This window comes from Leucoraja erinacea, chromosome 5, assembly GCF_028641065.1.
Source record: "Leucoraja erinacea ecotype New England chromosome 5, Leri_hhj_1, whole genome shotgun sequence".
Lineage (NCBI taxonomy): Eukaryota > Metazoa > Chordata > Chondrichthyes > Rajiformes > Rajidae > Leucoraja > Leucoraja erinaceus.
In genome coordinates, this window is record NC_073381.1 from 78,778,115 (window position 1) to 78,800,581 (window position 22,467).

Consider the following 22,467-nt stretch of genomic DNA (forward strand, 5'->3'; position numbering starts at 1 on the left):
GCGTTGGGACGGCTAATTGAACATCACATTTCAGGGCACTCAGGAACACGGCAATAATTCAAAAGAAATGTAAACTTATTTTCAATGAAATAGGTTAATTTCAAGGATTTACATGGAGAGCTGTGTCATCACAAAGCAAGCAGCCCTCTTATTGTGTGTGATCCTGCTAATTATAGAAATGCCTGGATTGTATGATGACAGAACATCGCAATTTACCTATCAAAAGAAAGGAAATTTGGAAGTGCAATTGTAACAAAATAATTTAAAAATATCTCAATGCACATTGTAAGATCCATTTTATTCATCAAAAGCAACATAAACTGGTAAATAATAAGAGACCTTAAAATTATTTGCAACTGATGTGTTTTAAATTGTGATTGCATTAATGATGGCCAATTTTCTCAAGCTTACCTCTTGAATTCAGCTTTACTGTCAAGGTAGGTCTAGCGCCATCTTTTTAATACTCTCAAGTAAAATTCTCTGCCACAGAAGGTAGTTGAGGAGGCCAGTTCATTGGCTATATTTAAGAGGGAGTTAGATGTGGCCCTTGTGGCTAAAGGGATCAGGGGGTATGGAGAGAAGGCAGGTACAGAATATTGAGTTGGATGATCCACCATGATCATATTGAATGGTGGTGCAGGCTCGAAGGGCCGAATGGCCTACTCCTGCACCTATTTTCTATGTTTCTAAAAGTACAGTTATAGAGTGACATCCTTTTGGACCAGAGGGTAGGGGTAGGTTATACAGTGGTTGTATTACAGGATCGTTATGCAGAAACCTGAACTATTTATCTATAGTTGTGCTTCCAACGCAGTGAATGTAACCAGGAAGCTCTTGGATTGTTATATAATCTCCATTTATTCACACACAGGTCCTTTAGGAAAATAAATCTCCGTTCTTACCAGTCCAGCCCCATGTTAAAGTAGCTGACTTTTAACTTTCTGAAAGTGGTCTGACAAAGCCACTATGCTCTACGAACGAACTATAAATGTTGGCAATACCCATATTCTGAGAGTCAAAATTTTGTAAAGGAAAGCAGAATTCAAAAGAGTGAAAATAGTACCTAATGGAATTTAACAATAGAGAAATTCTCATAGCAACACAAACCCTTCGCTGCAGCACTGGTCTATATTGTGTGTACTGTCTGTCAGCTTCAGCAAGAGAAAACAAAGTACAAGGTTTCATCTCTACACTCTCCTTCATTGTATGCACAAGGATTTGTCTTCTTCTCAGTGAAAGAGTTAGCATAAAGGATTGACTACAAGAACTGGTGCTTGCCAGAAGTTATTTAGAAGTAGGTTTGGATTATGAAATGTCTGAGTCAATAATGTGACTATCACCAGCTAGAGAGTGGTCCACTCCAACCATCTACTTCATTAGAGACCCTCGGACTATCATTAATCAGATTTTACTTGACTTTATCTTACACAAGTTTCCTTTATTCTGTATCTGTACACTGTGGGCAGCTTGATTGTCATCATCTACAGTCTTTACGCTGACTGAATAGCACGCAACAAAAAAGATTTCCACTGTACACTCAATCCATGTGACAATAATAAACTAAACTATAAAAAAATCATTCTGTTAAGCAGTTATGACGATCTCAGAGCCATTGCAAAAAAAAACATTAGATTAATCATTATATGTTTTCTTTCAAAATAATTACAGTTTTACAGTTTCCTTTCATCTTGTATGCTGGTTACAATAATGGATGACATGATGACTTAAGATAAATAAGTATTACACACAAAACAGGCAGATTGTCTGACTTAGTGGTCAGGGTTTTAGAGGGTGTTTGAAGAAACTGGTGTGTGAACGAACACTTCACTGCCAAAGTGAAGAACACATCTGGCAATTCTAAAGCAAGTTGGCTGGTTTTAATTATAAGCCACAGCCGACAGGAACATTGTAAGTAGTTAACGAGCGGGAGTGCCGACTGAACTGGGAGATGGCTGACTAAGGAAATGAGCTCCAGGACAAAAGTGCAAGTGGGAGAATCAGAAGAGACGCCAGTGGAAGTGGGAGGGGGTAGTCTCCAAGTAATACGGGGAGGCTCCAAGATCTTTCCTGCTTTTTAGAAGCCCACCATGTTTCCTAATGGCATGGAATCTGGCCACACTTCTGTGACTGTAAAAATCACTTTACATCAGCTGGCCCTTAACCTCACACTTAAAGTAATTCCAACATGGCTAATGAGCAGGTTACAGCAACAAATCTCTAGAAAATGCTCTATGCAGTATCATCAATGCAGTTTCCTTAATACATACCAGTATTAGTATATACTGAGTACTTTATAGATGCCACAACATCATCTTGAAGTAGTGTGTCACACTGGTAAGCTACAGGCTGGTCTTCCTTTTCGACATGGATGGTGGGTTGATCTTCCTTAAGGATAATCGGCTCCTGGCCAGAGGTGAAACCGTCAGCTTTAAACAGAGCTGGTACAGACAAAGATATAAAAATACACATGTCTCAAGCGGATACCTGCCTCCCACCCCAGATGGCTTTGGATGTATGTCCAAGGGTTACCTGTTGTACACACTCTGTAGTGAGTAACTGTAGCAACAGCTAGTAGAGGGTTTGTACTATTGTCAAACCTCTTGCTGCAGACAGCAGCGACAAGCTAACCTGGACAACTTTTTGTCGATAAGATAGGATAGATTAGCTGGAGGAATGGCTAGAGGAAACGGAACGTGATAAATTCCCACCGTTTGGACAGAAAGGAACACTACCAATCCTTGAACAGTTAGCAAATTATCAGTATAATCTACCCTCACAAAATAAATAACGGACCTCTACATAGCGGATTACATAGAGGCTCCCATTGCCCCACCCGCCACTTCTGTAGTTACCCGGTGAGCTGGTGCCACGTGGCGGGAGCTTCTTGTTGCGGGAGTGGAGATAATGATCAGCGTGAAGGTGGCGTGAGTCCCGAGCCCATCCCTGGCACACCATGTGTGGGGCCGGGGACTCTGTGCCTCTCCCGCCTGTAAACTCCTCCACTTCTCCAGGTCTTGGGTTAAACGTTACCCCCCTCACTGGGTTACAGTGGACAACAGGCAATAACGGAGTATCTCTGAAGAACATGGATAGGTCATGTGCCGGGTTGCCACCCTTCTTCAGTCCTGACCCGAAACATCACCTTTCCATGTTCTCCATGCTACCCTGACCCTCTTGAGTTACTCCAGCACTTTCAAATCAAATGAAAACTAATTTTTGCTTCAGCATTTTGCTTGTTCAAACACTGTTCAATATTGATTACTATTCTGGAAGCATGAGCTGATTTACAACATGATAACAATGTACATTCCAACGTGTTTTACATTGAAATAGGAGACAAGAACATTCCTTAAAACAATAAATCAACCTTAGTGATTGCATTAAATATTTGAGGAAAGAGGCTTTCCAACATTCACACCTGCTCCAGGGAGAGTGAAGCATAAAGTACATTGCTCAAGATTGTCGACACTAAACACGATTAGCCATTAAAATGCCTTATTCTGTCAGGTATCGGGACCAGACAGGTAATCCATTATTTCCACTTTGCTACCTCACTGTCTGCTGAAATAAAACAATTGGACATACCTCAAAGCTTCTCACCATTACTTTGGCTGACGTTGTTCAAAGTGAAATGTTGCAAAACCTTCAAAGTAGCAGCAATGTGTGGTGTCACAAATAGAGATTAAAGATTGCTGAAAGAGTGACAGGGACACGGTAAACACTGGCACTTCAATGGGGCAGAGCTTGGAGCCCTTCAATGTATCTTTCCCATGTGCCAAGTTCAGACTGGCTACTGTGCCATCAATGAGAGGCCCTTTTCCCCATTGGCAGAGTGGGCAGTCTGCCAGGTCCAGCTCACCTGATGGGGTAGACGTTGAGCTGAGCAGCAGGGGATCTGCTGAATCGCTTCACAGGGGTTTAAAAGTCCAGCATCGGCATTGATATGAGGCTACCTTTCGCAATGCTACCTGTACTGCCAGCTGCCCAGGCAATGCACGGGTGGACTCCCCGTGAAGTCCAACAAGGCAATGCAAACATCCCCAGAATTGGAGATCTTCCCTCTGTCTGAAGAAAAGTCTCCACCCAAATCGTCACCTATTCTTTTTCTCCAGAGATGCTGCCTGAACCTCTGTTACTCCAGCTTTTTGTGTCTATCTCTTTGATTTAATCCAGCATCTGCAGTTTGTCCCTGCGCATCCTCCTGCTATGCCTGCTCCAGATTAAACTCACCACAAGTACAACAAAGCCGTTGAAATTAAACGGAACAATGGTAAGTAGCCCTATTACTTGATGCCATTCAGTTAGTAAAAGAACATAATTATTTTAAGTATATAGTGGTATATTTTAGAGATTTAATAAAAAAAATAATGAATTGGAGCATAGAACAGTACAGCACAGGAACAGGCCCTTCGGCTCATTATAACTATAGCATTATATAATTATGAAAATAAAATGATAGAAGGTTTGCTCCAAACTTTGGAAGTTGATCTAAGTAAAATTGACTCTTATCCCGTCACTTGCCCATCTTACTGATGAGGAATTTCATGCTGTTAATTGTGCAATATAAGGGAGCTTTCTTCATGCCCTTTGCCTATAATAAATGGAACATAGAACAGTGCAGCGCATGAACAGGCCCTTAGGCCCACAGTGTTTGTGCTGAACTTGATGCCGTTAAATTGATCTCATTTGCTGGTACATGATCCATATCCTCTATTTCCTGCACTTCCACATGCCTATCTAAAAGTCTCTTAAACGCCATTGTTGAGTCTGCCTCCACCACCACCCTTGGCAGTGCGTTCTAGTCCTCCACCACTCCGTTTAAAAAAAACTGCCCCACACATCTCCAGTAAACTTGATTAACGTGGGCAAGTTGGGCTGAAGGACATGTTTCCACACTGTATGACTCTATGGCTCTCGGAGAGCCTGGACATAGACCACTCTAATACTTTAAGTTTGTCTGCTCAACACAGTGTGGATTCCTTCCAACCTAAGGGCCATGATCATCAGTAACTCCCTGGTCAATTTGTCCCTTCCCACCCAAACCACCCCCTCCCCTAGTACTTTCCCTTGCAACCGCAGGAAATGCTACACTTGTCGCTTTACCTCCCCCCTCGACTCCATCCAAGGACCCATGCAGTCTTTCCAGGTGTGACAGAGGTTCACTTGCACCTCCTCCAATCTCATCTACTGTATCCGCTGTTCTAGGTGTCAACTCCTGTATATCGACGAGACCAAGCGCAGGTTCGGCGACCATTTCACTGAACACTTCCACTCAGTGCCTTAACCTATCTGATCTCCCAGTTGCTCAGCACTATAATTCCCCCTCCCATTCCCAATCTGACCTTGCTGTCCTGGGCCTCCTCCATCGTCAGAGTGAGGCCCAGTGCAAATTGGAGGAATACCACCTCATATTTCGCTTGGGCAGCTTACTCTCCAGCAGTTTGAACATTGACTTCTCTAACTTCAAATAGCCCTTGCTTTCCCTCTCTCTCCATCCCTTGCCCTTTCACTGCTCTCCCACCAGTCTTCCTGTCTCCAACTACATTCTATCTCTGTTCCGCCCACTCCCCTGACATCAGTCTGAAGAAGGGTCTCGACCCGAAACGTCACCCATTCCTTCTCTTCACAGATGCTGCCTGTCCCGCTGAGTTACTCCAGCATTTTGTGTCTATCAGCATTTAAACCAGCATCTGCCGTTCTTTCCTGCAAATTTTATCCAAACTACAAGATCCAACTTACAAACATGCTTGATGTGCAGTTGGCCTTTAACAGATAGTAATTGCTTGGATCGAGCTTCTCTTACTGGCAATGTTTATTAGCCAATTCTGTTCAAATCGCTGAGCTTGATCTTGAGTTTATAAACTTTAAATGACTGTCTGACTGCAATTTCTGCAGAGAATTAGATAAGCTTGACAACTTCTGTAATTGGAAGGAAAGAATTGATAAAACACCTACACGTAAAGTATTGCCTGCACTGCAATTCCGCATTGTGCTGTACATAATACTTTCCACAAGTACATAGCACCAAGCTTTTGTTGGAAATTTAATTGTTGTAAATATCTTTATTTTGTGCCTGTTATTGTTTGCTTATTCAGTTACTGCATAATAAAGGGCTTATCACTCAGTGTTAAAATATGAGGACTGGTGTCTGTGCAATTTGCAGGGCAGAGAGTTTAGCTTTAGTTTAGAGATACAACATGGAAACAGGCCCTTCGACCCGCGGAGTGCATGCTGGCCATTGATCACCCGCCCGCACTAGTTCTATGTTATCCCACTTTCTCATCCACTCGTTATACAGGAGGGGCAATTTGTGAAGGCTAATTAATCTACAAACCTGCTTTGGGATGTGGGGGGAAACCGGAGCATTTGGAAGACATCCATGCAGTCACAGGGAGAATGTGCAAACTCCACACAGACAGCACCCAACCAAGATCGAACCCGGGTCTCTGGCGATGTGATGCAGCAGCTCTACCTGCTGCACCACTGTGTAAATAATGATATTTCACCAAGTCGCGAGAGCTGGGTGTGTTAATTCTGAAGCATGCACAGGCACAACATGAATTAAGACAAATTATGAAATCAAAATAACCATATAACAATTACAGCATCCAAAATCATCCAGAGTACAAAGTATCAAGAAAGTTTAAAAAAATTGTAGTCTTTCATGAACATTCAGTGCATATGTTCCTTTTGGAGAGATATAGTGGTAGCACCTACTCCTGAAGGTCATGGGTCCAAGCCCTTCTCCTGAGGTACTTGCACCCTCAGGCAGCCCCTGCAGAGATGCTGCCTGACCAGCTGAGTTACTCCAGCACTTTGCGTCTGTTTTTTGGATGATCTAATCCTGGCTGATCCTGTAGCTGTAAACTGCTTTGTTAACAGTGTTCACTTTCAGGTAAAATGGTAAATTCAAGCCCCTCTTAGGCGAATGTTACAAGAAGATCAAGGTCTAATTGAAGAACAATAAGCATCCCTATCCAATGATTATTCCATCACCATCAAAGTTATTCATTCGTTACATTGCAGTCTGTGAGAAACATGCTGTGTGCAAATAGTCTGCTATTAAATTTGCCAACAAATTGCCTGTGACAACATTGAAATAGGAATTAATTGTCTGCAAATTTCTTGATAAAATACATGTGATTGAAGTAATTGGTCTGAGGAAGTGAAAATGTGATATAAGAAGAACTTTCTTTGCTCTTCTCCGTTCGGATGGAACCAGATTAGAAATCTCAAGTAGAAATGAATTCTACACATAACAAGTTCCATAAGATTATTTCACCATTATTCTAACCATGGCTATGCAGTGTAAATCAAAAGATTAGCTGATCTTTTAAACAAAAGATCGATCGAATTGATGAAAAGGTCCAGCATGGAAATAGGGCCTTTGGCCCGCCAAGCCCATGCTGACCATCCATGTTATCCCACTTCTGCATGTCTTCGGGATGTGGGAGGAAACCAGAGCACCTGGAGGAAACCCACATGCTCACAGGGAGAATGCACGAACTCCACACAGACAGCATCTGAGGTCAGGATCGAACCAGGACTCTGGCATTGTGAGCCAGAGTCTACTAGCTCTACCAGCTGCACCATTGTGCTGCTCTTGCAACTGGCTGTGAGGCTTGATTGTGATTGACAATGGAGACACAATCTATATGATGCACCACACATTTGCGAAGGAGAAGTTGGCTTTGAGCGATACCACGTAAATAAGGCAGCCAACATCTCTCAGTTCACTCTGAGAGAGATGAATGTTGTCAAAGAGTCAAAATGATTGGAAGAAATTGGTGAAGGATATGTCAGTGACTTCTTCTCCTTCTCCTTCTCCTTCTCCTTCTCCTTCTCCTTCTCCTTCTCCTTTTTCTCCTTCTCCTTCTCCTTCTCCTTCTCCTTCTCCTTCTCCTTCTTCCTTCTCCTTCTCCTTCTCCTAAAGTTATAGGACAACTTGTTCTATTTGATCTTACTTGATTGTGCACACAAGGTTGATTGCATTCGTCGAAACAGGGCGGACCACGTGAAGGTTGCAATCTCCCACCCCATGTCAGTGACTAAGTTACAGTGGTTTAAGTTACCGGAGTGAGGCCACACGCAAAATGGAGGAACAGCATCTTATATTTCGCTTGGGTAGCTTACAACCGGTATGAATATTGAATTCTCTAAATTCAAATAGCCCTTGCTTTCCCTCTCTCTCCCCATTCCCTCTCCCTTCCCAGTTCTTCCACCAATCCTACTGTCTCCGACATACAAACACTCGCCTCCATCCTTCCCTCCTTGCCCCACTTCCTCCATTTAAAGACAGTTAACCAGTTCCACAGTTTGTAACGATGTAGCCCTCTTAGGATGATACCGTCCCCAGCCAACAATTAGCCTATCAGGAGACCATCCTGCCTGAGAGCATCTGTTGCCGGCCCTGGTTTGTCCAGGTCTTTTCTTGCTTCCAATTCTCCCCCCGCAATCTGTCTGACGAAGGGTCCTGACCTGAAACGTCACCTATCCATTTTCTCTAGAGATGCTGCCTTATGCCCCTGTCCCACTTCGGAAACCTGAACAGAAACCTCTGGAGACTTTGCGCCCCACCCAATGATTCCGTGCGGTTCCCGAAGGTTCCCGGAGGTTTTTGTCAGTCTCCCTACCTGCTTCCACTACCTGCAACCTCCAGCAACCACCTGCAACCTCCGGGAACCGCACAGAAACCTTGGGTGGGGCGCAAAGTCTCCAGAGGTTTCCGTTCAGGTTTCCTAAGTGGGACAGGGGCATAACTCACTGAATTACTCCAGCACTTTGTGTCTATCTTTGGAACAAACCAGAGGCCTGGACTGATCCGCAGATCCATGTTCCACCGCAAATGTGGAATTTAAATTTAGTTAATAACCTGAAACGTAATTTAAAAAACACAACGAGTTTGGGTAATGATAACCACAAACTACTGGATTGCCATAGCAAATAAAAACTATCCCGTACACATGTCCTTGGGTGGAGAAAGTTTATCATCCTTGTCCATTCTTTATTTTTAGCGCAGAGATTGACAGATTTGTGATTGGTACAAGCGTCAGGGGTGATGGGAAGAAGGCAGGGGAATGAGGTTGAGAGGGAAAGAGATCAGCAATGATTCAATGGTGGGGTAAACTTGATGGGCCGAATCACCTAATTCTGCTCCTATAACTTATGAATTCCTATAACTTATGAATTCTGTGACTCCAGGACCAACAATGTGGTCGGCCCTCCACTGGCCTCTGCTATTCATTTCAAGGGCAATGAGGGATGGAATAAATCCTGACTCTTGTCAGTTGATGCCCAGCTCCCAAAAATTGAAAACATTAAATAAAATGACAAATATAGACACAAAATGCCAGAGTAACACAATGGGTCAAACAGCATCTCTGGAAACAAGGAATAGGTGATGTTTCGGGTCAGAACCCTTCTTCAGATTTCAGGCTCCAGGGATGCTGCGTGACCCGTTGAGTTACTCCAGCATCTTGTGACTGTCTTCGGTATCAACCAGACTCTGCAGATTCTTCCTGCAAATAAAATGACAACTCAGGATTTGTGCTGCACGGACATGCTATTCTTTGCACAATCTGCAGAAAACATAAATCCCTCTCCTGCAGCCCGTACAGAAAGTGACCTGCATAAGCACGAGTTTATCTTGTTTATCCAGCCTGGAAGATGAGGGCAAGTGAGTGTTGACATGGTTGGGGGAGTGTGAGCTACAGAGTATGTGAGTGGGGGAGGAAGGAGTGGGAAGAGTGAACAGACACTGAGGAGCCCGATATCGTGAGCAGTTCGGAGACACAAGGAACTGCAGGTTTAGTTTAGTTTAGTTCAGAGATACAGTGTGGAAACAGACCCTTCGGCCCACCGAGTCCACACATTAACACCATTCTACACACACTAGGGACAATTTAAATTTATACCAAGCCAATTAACCTACAAACTTGTAAATCTTTGGAGTGTGGGAGGAAACCGAAGATCTCAGAGAAATCACGGGGAAAAAGGACAAATTCCGTACAGACAGCACCCATAGTCAGGATCGAACCCAGAACCCGGGTCTATGGTGCTGTAAGGCAGCAACTCCACTGCTGCGCCACCGTGCAGCCCCAGATGTTGGAATCTTGAGTAAAACACAAGACAGGGGTGGAAAATAAACGATTTTGAGTTAGGTTAGGTTAAGTTTGCGTAGCTATTGCTTTGTGTGGCTATTGCCACTGGCAAGAACATTTGTGGTACTTGGGAGTCCCAAGGTGCAAATCTGGGCACAATCACACAATACAGAATTGTCAGAGACCCTGGTTCAATCCTGATTACAGGTGCTGTTGTACGGAGTTTGTACGTTCTCCCCTTGACCCCTGTGGGTTTTCTCTGGGAGCTCTGGTTGCCTCCCACATTCCCAAGACGTATAGGTTGGTGCGTTACTTGGCTTCAGTAAGAAGTGTAAATTATTCCTAGTGTGTAGGATGGTGCTTGGAGCTTGCAGATCAGCCTGGACTCGGCAGGCCGAAGGGCCTGTTTCTGTGTTGTATCTCTAAGCTAAACAAAGGTTTGTGACTAAGCAGAGTGGAGCATGGATTGAAAACTTAGTCAACTCTTCAACAAGCTCACTAATAAGATATTATTCTGGTACTGATGAGGATTCAATGGATGAGTCTGAACTGGGCCTGTAATCGCTGGAATTTACAAGGATGATGGAAGACCTCATTGAAACTTACCAAATAGTGAAAGGCCTGTATAGAGTGAATGTGGAGATGATGTTTCCACTAGTGGGAGTGTCCATGACCAGAGGCCAAAGCCGCAGAATAAAAGGACGTACCTTTAGAAAGGAGAAGAGGAGTAATTTCTTTAATCAAAGGGTGGTGAAACTGTGGAATTAATTGCCACAGACAGCGGTGGTGAAGTCAATTCATATTTTTTAGTGGGAGATTGACGGATTCTTCATTAGTTAAGGGTCTGTCTCACTTGGGCATCATTTGCGCATCATGCCGGTGGCGTGCAAAGATTTTGTGAATCCCAAACTCCTGGGGCGCCGCGCACGACCGCGCGCCACTGCCTACATCACCACGCACCATGCATGTGTAATGCACGCCATGCGCACGTAATGCATGCCATGCACGCATAACGTGCGCTTCATGCGTTGTGATGCGTAAATTATGTCCCGTAAATGACGCGCAAATTACGCCCAACTGGGACAGGCCCAAGTCAAGTCAAGTCAAGTCAAGTTTATTTGTCACATACACATACGAGATGTGCAGTGAAATGAAAGTGGCAATGCTCGCGGAACAACAAAACAACCAAACAAATTATAAACACAATCATAACACACATATTATTTTACATAATAATGGCCCTTAAGGATTTCAAGAGTTATGAGGAGAAGGCAGAAGAATAGGGTTGAGAGGGAAAGATAGATCCACCATGATTTAATGGCAGAGTAGATTTGATGGACTGAATGGCCTAATTCTGCTCCTATCAATTATTAACATAAAATCAACCCCAAAATGTAGCCGTCGTCTAAAGGGAAAAATATTCTTCTTTATTGAGCAGGTTCATGCATTAAGTTGCATGGGGTCCTTGTTGAATGGTGACATATTGGTATTCTGAGCAAGTTTTTCAAGTAGCATAACTTTTCAAAGAATTTTCGAAAAGTATAGTGCCCTTAGACATGTATGCCAATATGCATTTTATTAATAAATCCATTTGTAGATTTTGGACAAAACTAATCCAAAATGGCAGATTCCCTTCACAAAATGAGTAGATGTACACTGTTTATAACCTCTAACAACCCTCCCTCCCTCCCTTTTCTCCCCCCACACCCCACTTTATAACCCCCTCTCCCCCCCCCCCCCCCCCCCCCTTGTCTCACCTAGATTTGGACTTATTTCTCCCCCTCCTCTGGCTTCACAATATAAAACTCTTCAATCCTTCTGTCTCACACTTTCTGCTCTTCTGCTTCAATCTGTGGCTTTTGTTTCAACCATCGCCCGATCAAAAAACCCCTCACCTGAGACTATCCATTACTTTCCATGCTTTGTTCTGCCTCCCCTCTCTCCCAGTTTTTTTCCCTCCGCTGCCTTACAATCATTCTGAAGAAGGGTCCCGACCTGAAAAGTCACGTATCCTTGTTCTCCACAGATGCTGGTCTGAACCGCTGAGTTGCTCCAGCACTTTGTGTTCTTTTGTATAAACGAGCATCTGTATTTCCCTGTTTCCACGACTTGCATTATTGTTACTTGGGAACTAATTTTATGCCTGTAGAATGCAGCATAATCCATTTTTTACATGGTACTTGTGAAAGGTGTTGGATAAATTAACTGCGGATCGTATATCCTATGCAGTGTGCAACTTGCACATGCGCTAAGTAGGAAATGTTCCAATTTCTGTAGATTTGTCTTTATCATGAGGTCCCATGAATGAGAGGCACCGGCAGGAGCTGGTGTTTTGAAAGTATATTGCAAACAAAAGCCCTGCTTGGTTCGAATTTTTAATTTTTAGCATTTTTGTTTTAGAGATACAGCATGGAAATAGGCGCTTCGACCCACCGAGTCCGCACTGACCAGCGATCCCCGTACACTAACACTATCCTACACACACTAGGGACAATTTGCATTTATATCAAGTCAATTAACCTACAAATCCATATGTCTTTGGAGTGTGGGAGGAATCCGAAGATCTTGGTGAGAACCCTAGCTGGTCACGGGGAGAACGTAGAAACTCCGTACAGACAAGCAGCCGAGGTCAGGATTGAACCTGGGACTCTGGTGCCAGGTTCACTGCTCTGCTCCACCTCTGCTCCACTGTGCTGCCATGGGATGGTCATTATTGACTGAGGCGATAACATGAACACAACATGAGCCATCTCGGTCTTCGGCACAACATAACCTGCAGCCAGACCAAATCCTAAACCCTTACAACTCCTATGCAGGTCACAGCATATCCACTCAATAAATCTAAACCTGTAAGGCGAGTGTATGTCAGGTCAGTCAGTTAAATGAATTGATTGCTAGTGCAGCTCTTTCATCATCCTCTTTTATCTAGTGTATTCACAGCACTACTCTTCCACCTAAACCTGTTTTGACAACAACAATATTCGTGGCCATGATCAATATGCCACAGGTGACTGCAGTTCTTACTTCAATAGTCTGCAGTGCTAGTTATAATCCCACTGACAGAGAAAAATGGAGTTTTATCCAGGAGGCATGTGTTCAAAACAGTAAACACGAGAGATCTGATATCGGGAAAGAGTAATTTATTCATTAAATAAACTTCTGGAGAGCTGCTAGCAGTAACAAAACTACACAAACAGAAGAAGTTGAAAGCTATGAGGTGATGGGTTGTTGGAGGGCAGTGGGGACATGTTCTGAGAATCTCTGAGGACAGCTGATTAAAACCAAATCAAATGTCTCTTTGCTTGTGTGTTATTATAATTTCCTGCAGGCAGCTCCTCGAACCATAAGTGAACTAGGGCAGTCTTCATTTTCAAAAGGAGGGAGGTGAGGCAAAGGAGGGAATAAGTTCATAAGTTATAGGAGCAGCATTCGGTCCATCAAATCTACTCAGTCAATCAATCATGGTTGATCTACCTTTCCCTCTCAAACCTATTTCCTGCCTTCTCCCCATAACACCTGACACCCTTACAAATCAAGGATCTGTCAATCTCCACCGTAAAAATATACATTAACATGGCCACAGCCTTCAGTTGCAATGAATTCCACAGATTCACCACCCTCTGACTAAATCAATTCCTCCTCAACTCCTTTCTAAAGGTACATCCTTTTATTCTGCCTCTGTGGCCTAGACTCTCCCACTACTGGAACCATCCTCTCCACATCCACTCTCTCCAGGTCTTTCACTATTCAGTACGTTTCAATGAGGTCCCCCCTTTCCCCTCAAAACTACAGTGAGTACAGGTTAAGTGCCGTCAAACGCTCATCGTATGTTAACCCGATCATTCCTCGGATCATTCTTGCTCACAATACTCCAAATGCGGTCTGACCAGTGCCTTATAAAGCCTCAACGTTACAATTGTTTTTGTATTCTAGATTTCTTGAAATAAATGCTAGCATTGCGTCTGCCTTCCTTACTACTGCTATATTTAAGAGGGAGTTAGATGTGGCCCTTGTGGCTAAGGGGATCAGGGGGTATGGAGAGAAGGCAGGTACGGGATACTGAGTTGGATGATCAGCCATGATCATATTGAATGGCGGTGCAGGCTCGAAGGGCCGAATGGCCTACTCCTGCACCTAATTTCTATGTCTATGTCTTCTACTTACAGATTAACTTTATGGGAATTCTGCACCACCACTCCCAAGTCCCTTTGCACCTCCGATTTCTGAATTCTCATCCCATTTAGAAAATAGCTTAGCCATTATTCCTAATACCAAAATGCATGACTCCACACTTTGCTACACTGTATTCCATCTGCCACCTCTGCCCACACTCCCAACCTGTCTAAGCCCTTCTGCAGAGTCCCTGCTTTCTCTACACTATCTGCCCCTCCTCCTATCTTCGTATCATCTGCAAACTTATAGCGGACCCAACACTGACCCCTGCAGAACTCCTCTAGTCACTTGCAGTCAACTAGAAAACGCCTCCTTTGTTGCCACTCTTTGCCTTCTGCCATCCAGCCAACTTGCTATCCATGCTAGTACCTTCCCTCTGAAACCATGGGGCCTCATCTTCCTTAGCAGCCTCACAATCACAATACACGTCTGTCAATTTAACATTTTAACCAGTCCAGGCTCCGCCATATTATGATAAGGATTGACAAGTCTACTAAACCTTCAATATCCTGGTAGGTTCACATGATGAATAGATGTTCGGACTAGATATTGGAGGGGAATGGATGCCAAAGGGAGAATACACCAGCACGACCTCTGGGAGAGATGAAAATTGGAAATAACTGGTCCTCCTACCACAATAAATGCTGTTTCATATTAACAAAGCTTGCTTTTACTTTAGTTTTTGATTTTAATTGAGCCAATATTTGATGAGGAAATCAGGCGACGGAGCTGTTTACCGCTGCTTGCATTAAGCATGGTGACTTTCTATGTATTAAGGCCAGATTAAGAAGCATTGCTCTGTCCTCTCATCGTCAACCTCAGCATGCACTTTCAAGTTGATTTTTTTCACCACTGGCTGCGAGACCCAGATACTTGCTTGTCTTCCAGCACCTCCGCTCTCCAGGTGGAGTGCTGCCAGAATGGATCAGGCTGGGAAAGGAAAGTGCATTTGATAAGGTCCCACATAGGAGATTAGTGGGCAAAATTAGGGCACATGGTATTGGGGGTGGAGTGCCGACATGGATAGAAAATTGGTTGGCAGACAGGAAACAGAGTAGGGATTAACGGGTCCCTTTCAGAATGGCAGGCAGTGATTAGTGGGGTACCGCAAGGCTCGGTGCTGGGACCGCAGCTATTTACAACATATATCAATGATTTGGATGAAGGGGTTCAAAGTAACATTAGCAAATTTACAGATGACACAAAGCTGGGTGGCAGTGTGAACTGTGAGGAGGATGCTATGAGAATGCAGGGTGACTTGGACAGGTTGGGGGAGTGGGCGGATGCATGGCAGATACAGTTTAATGTGGATAAATGTGAGGTTAACCACATTGGTAGCAAAAACAGGAAGGCAGATTACTATCTAAATGGCACCAAGTTGGGAAAAGGGAAAGTACAGCGGGATCTGGGGGTCCTTGTTCATCAGTCTATGAAAGTAAGCATGCAGGTACAGCAGGCAGTGAAGAAAGTGAATGGCATGTTGGCCTTTATAATAAGAGGAGTAGAGTATAGGAGCAAAGAGGTCCTTCTGTAGTTGTACAGAGCCCTAGTGAGACCACACCCGGAGTATTGTGTGCAGTTTTGGTCCCCTAATTTGAGGATGGACATTCTTGCTATTGAGGGAGTGTAGCGTAGGTTTATAAGGTTAATTCCCGGGATGGCGGGACTGTCATATGCTGAGAGAATGAAGCAGCTGGGCTTGTACACTCTGGAGTTTAGAAGGATGAGAGGATATCATATTGAAATATATAAGATTCTTAAGGGTTTGGACACGCTAGAGGTAGGAAACATGTTCCCGATGTTGGGGGAGTCCAGAACCAGGGGCTACAGTTTAAGAATAAGGGTTAAGCCATTTAGAATGGAGATGAGGAAACACTTTTTCTCACAGAGAGTGGTGAGTCTGTGGAATTCTCTGCCTCAGAGGGCGGTGGAGGCAGGTTCCCTGGATGCTTTCAAGAGAGGGCTGGGTAGGGCTCTTAAAGATAGCGGAGTCAGGGGATATGGGGAAAAGGCAGGAACGGGGTACTAATTGGGGGTGATCAGCCATGATCACATTGAATGGCGGTGCTGGCTCGAAGGACCAAATGGCCTACACCTGCACCTATTGGCTATTGTCTATTGCACTAACCCTGGGATTGTTACTGTCATGCTGAGCTCAACGTCACAGTCCAGGGAGAAAAATAAAGCACACTCTGTCTCGGCACTTGTCGCTCTGTTGAGAAAAGTTCTGGCACTTATAGGTTTAACTGTCAGCTTAGACAAAGTTCTCCTTATGGGCTTCGGAACATCGAGTCACAGCTAAGTACTCCCATCTGCTCCTGCAAGTGTTGTTTCAGGCACTGTGTACGGCTGGATTGTAATCATGTATTGTCTTTCCGATGACAAGTTATCACACAACAGCTTTTCATTGTAGCTCGGTACATGTGACAATAAACTAAACTCAACTGTTGCTGCTTTGCGTACACACTCTGTCATTGTGCTTCAGCTGACGTTTATTGGAAGGTTGGAGGGATGTGTTGAGGTGGTGGAGGAGGTGAAGCTGTTGGTGCGAATTAAGTAAATACCGAGGCTGCTGGTCCAAAAATCTCAAGAATCAAGAGTGTGTTTTACTGTCATATGTCCCGAAACTGAACAATGAAATTCTTACTTGCAGCAACACCACAGAGACACAAACACCATTATTAGCAACAAAAAGAACTTCAATAAATTACAAATGAAACAATATAGTACACAAAGTCCAAAGTCACTAGTGCACTAGATTAAACTAGGGACTCTGGACTTTGTTTGTTTCCTAGTTGGAAGTTTACTTGGAGCTCGTAGTGTTGAATAACCTAATGGTTGTTGAGAATGAGCTGTTCCTGTAGCTGGACGCTACAGATTTCAGACTCCTATACCTTCTTCCTTTTGGCAGGAGTGAAATGTGAGCGTAGCCAGGGTGGTATGGGTCCTTGATGATGCTGTAATGAATGTAATTAGTCATTAATTTAGTTTATAGTCACGAGTATTGAGGTGCAGTGGAAAGCTTTTTTGTTGCGTGCTATGCAGTCAGCGGAAAACTAGACACGATGCTGACAGCGTCTCCTGTTGATCCCTTCAATGGTGGGGAGGTCACCAGCCGGGATGGACTGGGCAGTGTTCCCCACTTTTTGTAATCTCCTTCGTTCCTGGGTGTTGGTGTTACCAAACCAGGCCCTGATGCAACCAGTCAATATGCTCTCTGTCGTACACCTGTAGAAGTTTGTCGACTCTTCTGTTGCCTTGAAGCTGATTTCAGTCACCAGGCAAGCAGACGGGAGACATCAAACATTCACCTTGGATAGTGGTGGCAGATGTACATGAATATTAACAGATTTCATGTGTTCCCTTCATGAATAGCGTGGACTCCCTTTGAAAAGCTTCATACCTCACAGAAAGAGAGAAACATTTGCATTTTAATAATGCCTTTTCACACATAAGGATATCCTAAAATTAAAAATCTTTGCAACAGTGTTGTTTTTTAACTTGGGGAAACCCAGCAGCCAAAATGTGAAGAGCAAGGCTCCTCGCTTCATTGACAGAGGGATAAGTATAGCCTGGGACCGCTGAGGACTTCCATGCTCTTCTTTAAATAGAGCCGCGGCTCCTTGTAAAATCCACCCGAGGTGGCAGATGGCTCTCTGTTTTACATATCGAGCAAATGTATACACCCTCAGCACCATGCTGACAACTCTGGAGCGGGTCTTAAACATTCTGCCGCAGAGGTGAGAATGCTAACACTGAGCCAAGGCTGACGCAGGAGCTGTGGTGTGTGACTCCGCCTGCGTGAGATCTAACAGACTGCGGAAGATGTGTGGCATGTCCAGCTGCTTCCCCAGGAAGTAAGATGAAGGCGTTAACCTTGCAGACACGTTGGTTAGCTCGAAGGAGGCAGATAACGGTGGCCACCTGAGGAAAAAGGGTGTTTGAAGATCAAGACCTCAAACCTGACACAGCCGCAGTGATCTTTGCCCTGCCATATGTTTCTGAGACTGGCACACAAAGCACTGGAGAGAGGCACCCAAAGACTCTCTGCCACCTCCACAGGCAGGATAACTGGACTCATATGTAAGAAGGAACTGCAGATGCTGGTTTACACTGAAGATAGACACAAAATGCCGGAGTAACTCAACGGGTCAGGCAGCATCTCTGGAGACGTTTGGGGTCAAGACCCTACATCAGATCCCAAAATGTCACCTATTCCTTTTTCCCAGAGGTGTTGCCAGACCCATTGTTACTCCAGCATTTTGTGTGTAAGTGGACTCATATAACCATATAGCCTAACCATATAACAATTACAGCATGGAAACAGGCCATCTCGACCCTTCTAGTCCGGGCCGAACACGTATTCTCCCCTAGCCCCATATACCTGCGCTCAAGACCATAACCCTCCATACCTTTCCCGTCCATATAACTATCCAATTTATTTTTAAATGATAAAAACGAACCTGCCTCCACCACCTTCACTGGAAGCTCATTCCACACAGCCACCACTCTCTGAGTAAAGAAGTTCCCCCTCATGTTACCCCTAAACTTCTGTCCCTTAATTTTCAAGTCATGTCCCCTTGTTTGAATCTTCCCTACTCTCAGTGGGAAAAGCTTATCCACGTCAACTCTGTCTATCCCTCTCGTCATTTTAAAGACCTCTATCAAGTCCCCCCTTAATTTTCTGCACTCCAAAGAATAAAGCCCTAACTTGTTCAACCTTTCTCTGTAACTTAGTTGCTGAAACCCAGGTAACATTCTAGTAAATCTCCTCTGTACTCTCTCTATTTTGTTGACATCCTTCCTATAATTAGGCGACCAAAATTGTACACCATACTCCAGAATTGGCCTCACCAATGCCTTGTACAATTTTAACATTACATCCCAACTTCTATACTCAATGCTCTGATTTATAAAGGCCAGCACACCAAAAGCTTTCTTTACCACCCTATCTACATGACATTCCACTTTCAGGAAACTGTGCACAGTTATTCCCAGATCCCTCTGTTCACCTGCATTCTTCAATTCACTACCATTTACCATGTACGTCCTATTTTGATTTGTCCTGCCAAGATGTAGCACCTTACACTTATCAGCATTAAACTCCATCTGCCATCTTTCAGCCCACTCTTCCAACTGGCATAAATCTCTCTGTAGACTTTGAAAATCTACTTCATTATCCACAACCCCACCTATCTTAGTATCATCTGCATACTTACTAATCCAATTTACCACACCATCATCCAGATCATTGATGTACATGACAAACAACAGTGGACCCAACACAGATCCCTGTGGCACCCCACTAGTCACTGGCCTCCAACCTGACAAACAGCCATCCACCATTACTCTCTGGCATCTCCCATTCAGCCACTGTTGAATCCATCTTGCTACTCCACCATTAATACCCAACTATTGAACCTTCTTAACCAACCTTCCGTGAGGAACCTTGTCAAAGGCCTTACTGAAGTCCATATATACAACATCCACTGCTTTACCCTCATCAATTTCCTGAGTAACCTCTTCAAAAAATTCAAGAAGATTAGTCAAACATGACCTTCCAGGCACAAATCCATGTTGACTGTTCCTAATCAGACCCTGTTTATCCAGATGCTTATATATATTATCTCTAAGTATCCTTTCCATTAATTTGCCCACCACTGACGTCAAACTAACAGGTCTATAATTGCTAGGTTTACTCTTAGACCTATTTTTAAACAATGGAACAACATGCGCAGTACGCCAATCCTCCGGCACTATTCCCGTTTCTAATGACATTTGACTCATGTCAGCTTCCTCTTCCGGGCGAACAACAAAAAAATGAGCCTTAATTACACTTACTAGCAACGTTGGACAGGTCACATTGCACATCCAATAGTTTAGTATAGTTTAGAGATAAAGCACGGAAACCGGCCTTTCAGCCCACCGAGTCCAAGCAGACCACCGATCCCCTTGCACCAGTACTATCCTAACACCAGGGACAATTCTTACAATTTTTACCAGAGCCAATTAACCTACACACCAGTGTGGGAGGAATCTGAAGCACCCGGAAAAACATCTAGACGGTCACAGGGAGAACATACAAACTCAGTACAGACAGCACCTGTAGTCAGGATATAACCCGGGTCTTTGTCGCTGGAAGGCAGCAACTCTACCGTTGTACCATCTGCTTAAAAGATCCCTTTTCCTGGACTGATGTCAGTATCCTCTTCCAGGCCAACAAAACAATGAGTCTTCATTTTGTCTTCGTCCTTGTTTATACGGGAAATCATGTATTGGTTCTTTTAATTTAGAAATACAGTGCAGAAACAGGCCCTTCAGCCCACCAAGTCCGCACCAACCAGCGATCCCCCGCACATCCGACACATATTAGGGACAATTAACAAGTCTACCAAGCCAATTAACCTACAAACTTGTACGCCTTTGGAGTGTGGGAGGAAACTGAAGATCTCTGAGAAAACCCACCCAGGTCACGGGGAGAACATACAAACTCTGTACAGACAGCACCCAAAGTCGGGATCGAACCCGGGTCTCTGATGCTGCAAGCGCTGTAATGCTGCAACTGCGTCACCAGGCCGCCCCGAGAGTATTGTCTTTACGCTGACTGGTTAGAACGCAACAAAAGATTTTCACTGTACCTTGGTACACGTGACGGTAAACTAAACTGAAACTGAAACCACAGAGCTGGAGTGGGAGCATATCATTCTTGATCTTGTAGGCTTATCTAAGAAGAAAAGGTTCTCTCTACCCTTGAATTAATTGGACTGATTATTATACAGTAGGCATTTGAATATCAGTTGTTAGCATGCAACCGTGATCCTAATTGCTCTGTGCCATAGCTTAAGGCGCATTTACAGAACTAAACCAAGATCCCAATAAGATGCCCTTTTACATACAAAGGGTGGTGGGCCTATGGAGCGAGCTGCCAGAGGAGATATTGAGACAGATACTGTAACAACATACCAAAGATATCTGGACAAGTACATGGATAGGAAAGGTTTGTTGTGACAAGAGCCAAATGCAGGCAGGTGGGACTAGTGTAGATGGGGCATCTCGGCTGGCATGGGCCAGTTGGGTTGAAGGACCTGTTTCCATGCTATATGACTCTATATGTAGTAAAACAGCATTCATTCTTTGTTTGGATGGGAGAGCAGTAATGGGGTTGAAGTCCTGACAAAATAAATCAGAGTGACTTGTTTTTCTTGAAAAGTCCTCATCAAACCTTCAGCAGCAAATGGGCAGGAGAAGGTGATTTACCGATAAGCTGCACTCAAAATTCTCAACAGGGACTCGCTTGCTTCTGTTTGGCTGTTTGCTGTTCACAGAGGCTGTTGCACATGGCATTATTCACAACATGACAGCCAATTCTTTTCACGAAGTGAACTGCAGGCAATTGAATTCTCAATCAGCTCTCTAACAATCAACAGGACAGTTGTTATTAATGCTGGCTTCAGCAAGATATGGGAGAAGAAAGTCATACCAGGTCACTGCCCCAAACACACAATGTAATGGCACTTGAGACACAAGGAACTGCAGATGCTGGAATCTTTAGCAAAACTCAAGCTGCTGAATTGACTCAGTGGGTCAGATAGCGCCTGTGGAGGACCTGGATAGGTGAAATTTCAGGTCGGGTCCCTTTATCAGATTGATTGTTGTGGTGGTGGTGGGGGGGGGAGAGAAAGTTGGAAAAGAACTGAAGGTGGGACAAAGCCTGCAACAGAAAGGTGGACATAGGTGGATACACTGTGGACGGCTCGAGGTAATCATGTATTGTCTTTCTTCTGATGGTTAGCACGCAACAAAAGCTTGTCACTGTACCTCTGTGCACATGACAATACACTAAAGTGAACTGAAACTAAACGAGGTGAGGTTTTTTTTTAAATAGGCAGATAGGAGTAAGTGACAAAGGCTAAAAAAGATGAACAAAGTGACAACGATGAAAAGGAAATAAGGAGGGAAGAGAAGTGAAATGGGAATTGAGAGGCACTTGAACGCAAAGGCATAAAAATATCAGAGGCGGAATTAAAGCACAAATGGTCCAATATTGCATGTTTTCCAAAAGTGACCATGTGAATTTCATGCAGTACTATTCCACGTTTTAGGTTCAATGTTTAGTGCACTCCACTAAAATATTGCAAATGCCACCCAGAGTTGCTATTTAAGACTTCATGCTAGCAACCATTTTAGCTCTTCA

General features: G+C 44.0%; 1 protein-coding gene across 1 annotated transcript in view; it reads right to left on the reverse strand.

Moving 5' to 3' along the window:
- Window positions 1-22,467, reverse strand: part of LOC129697454 (uncharacterized) — a 191,663-nt gene that overhangs the window by 40,567 nt on the left and 128,629 nt on the right. Inside the window, exon 5 of the mRNA XM_055636042.1 lies at window positions 2,268-2,403. Within this exon, the coding sequence (XP_055492017.1) occupies window positions 2,268-2,403 (136 nt within the window). The remainder of the gene's footprint in view (window positions 1-2,267; window positions 2,404-22,467) is intronic.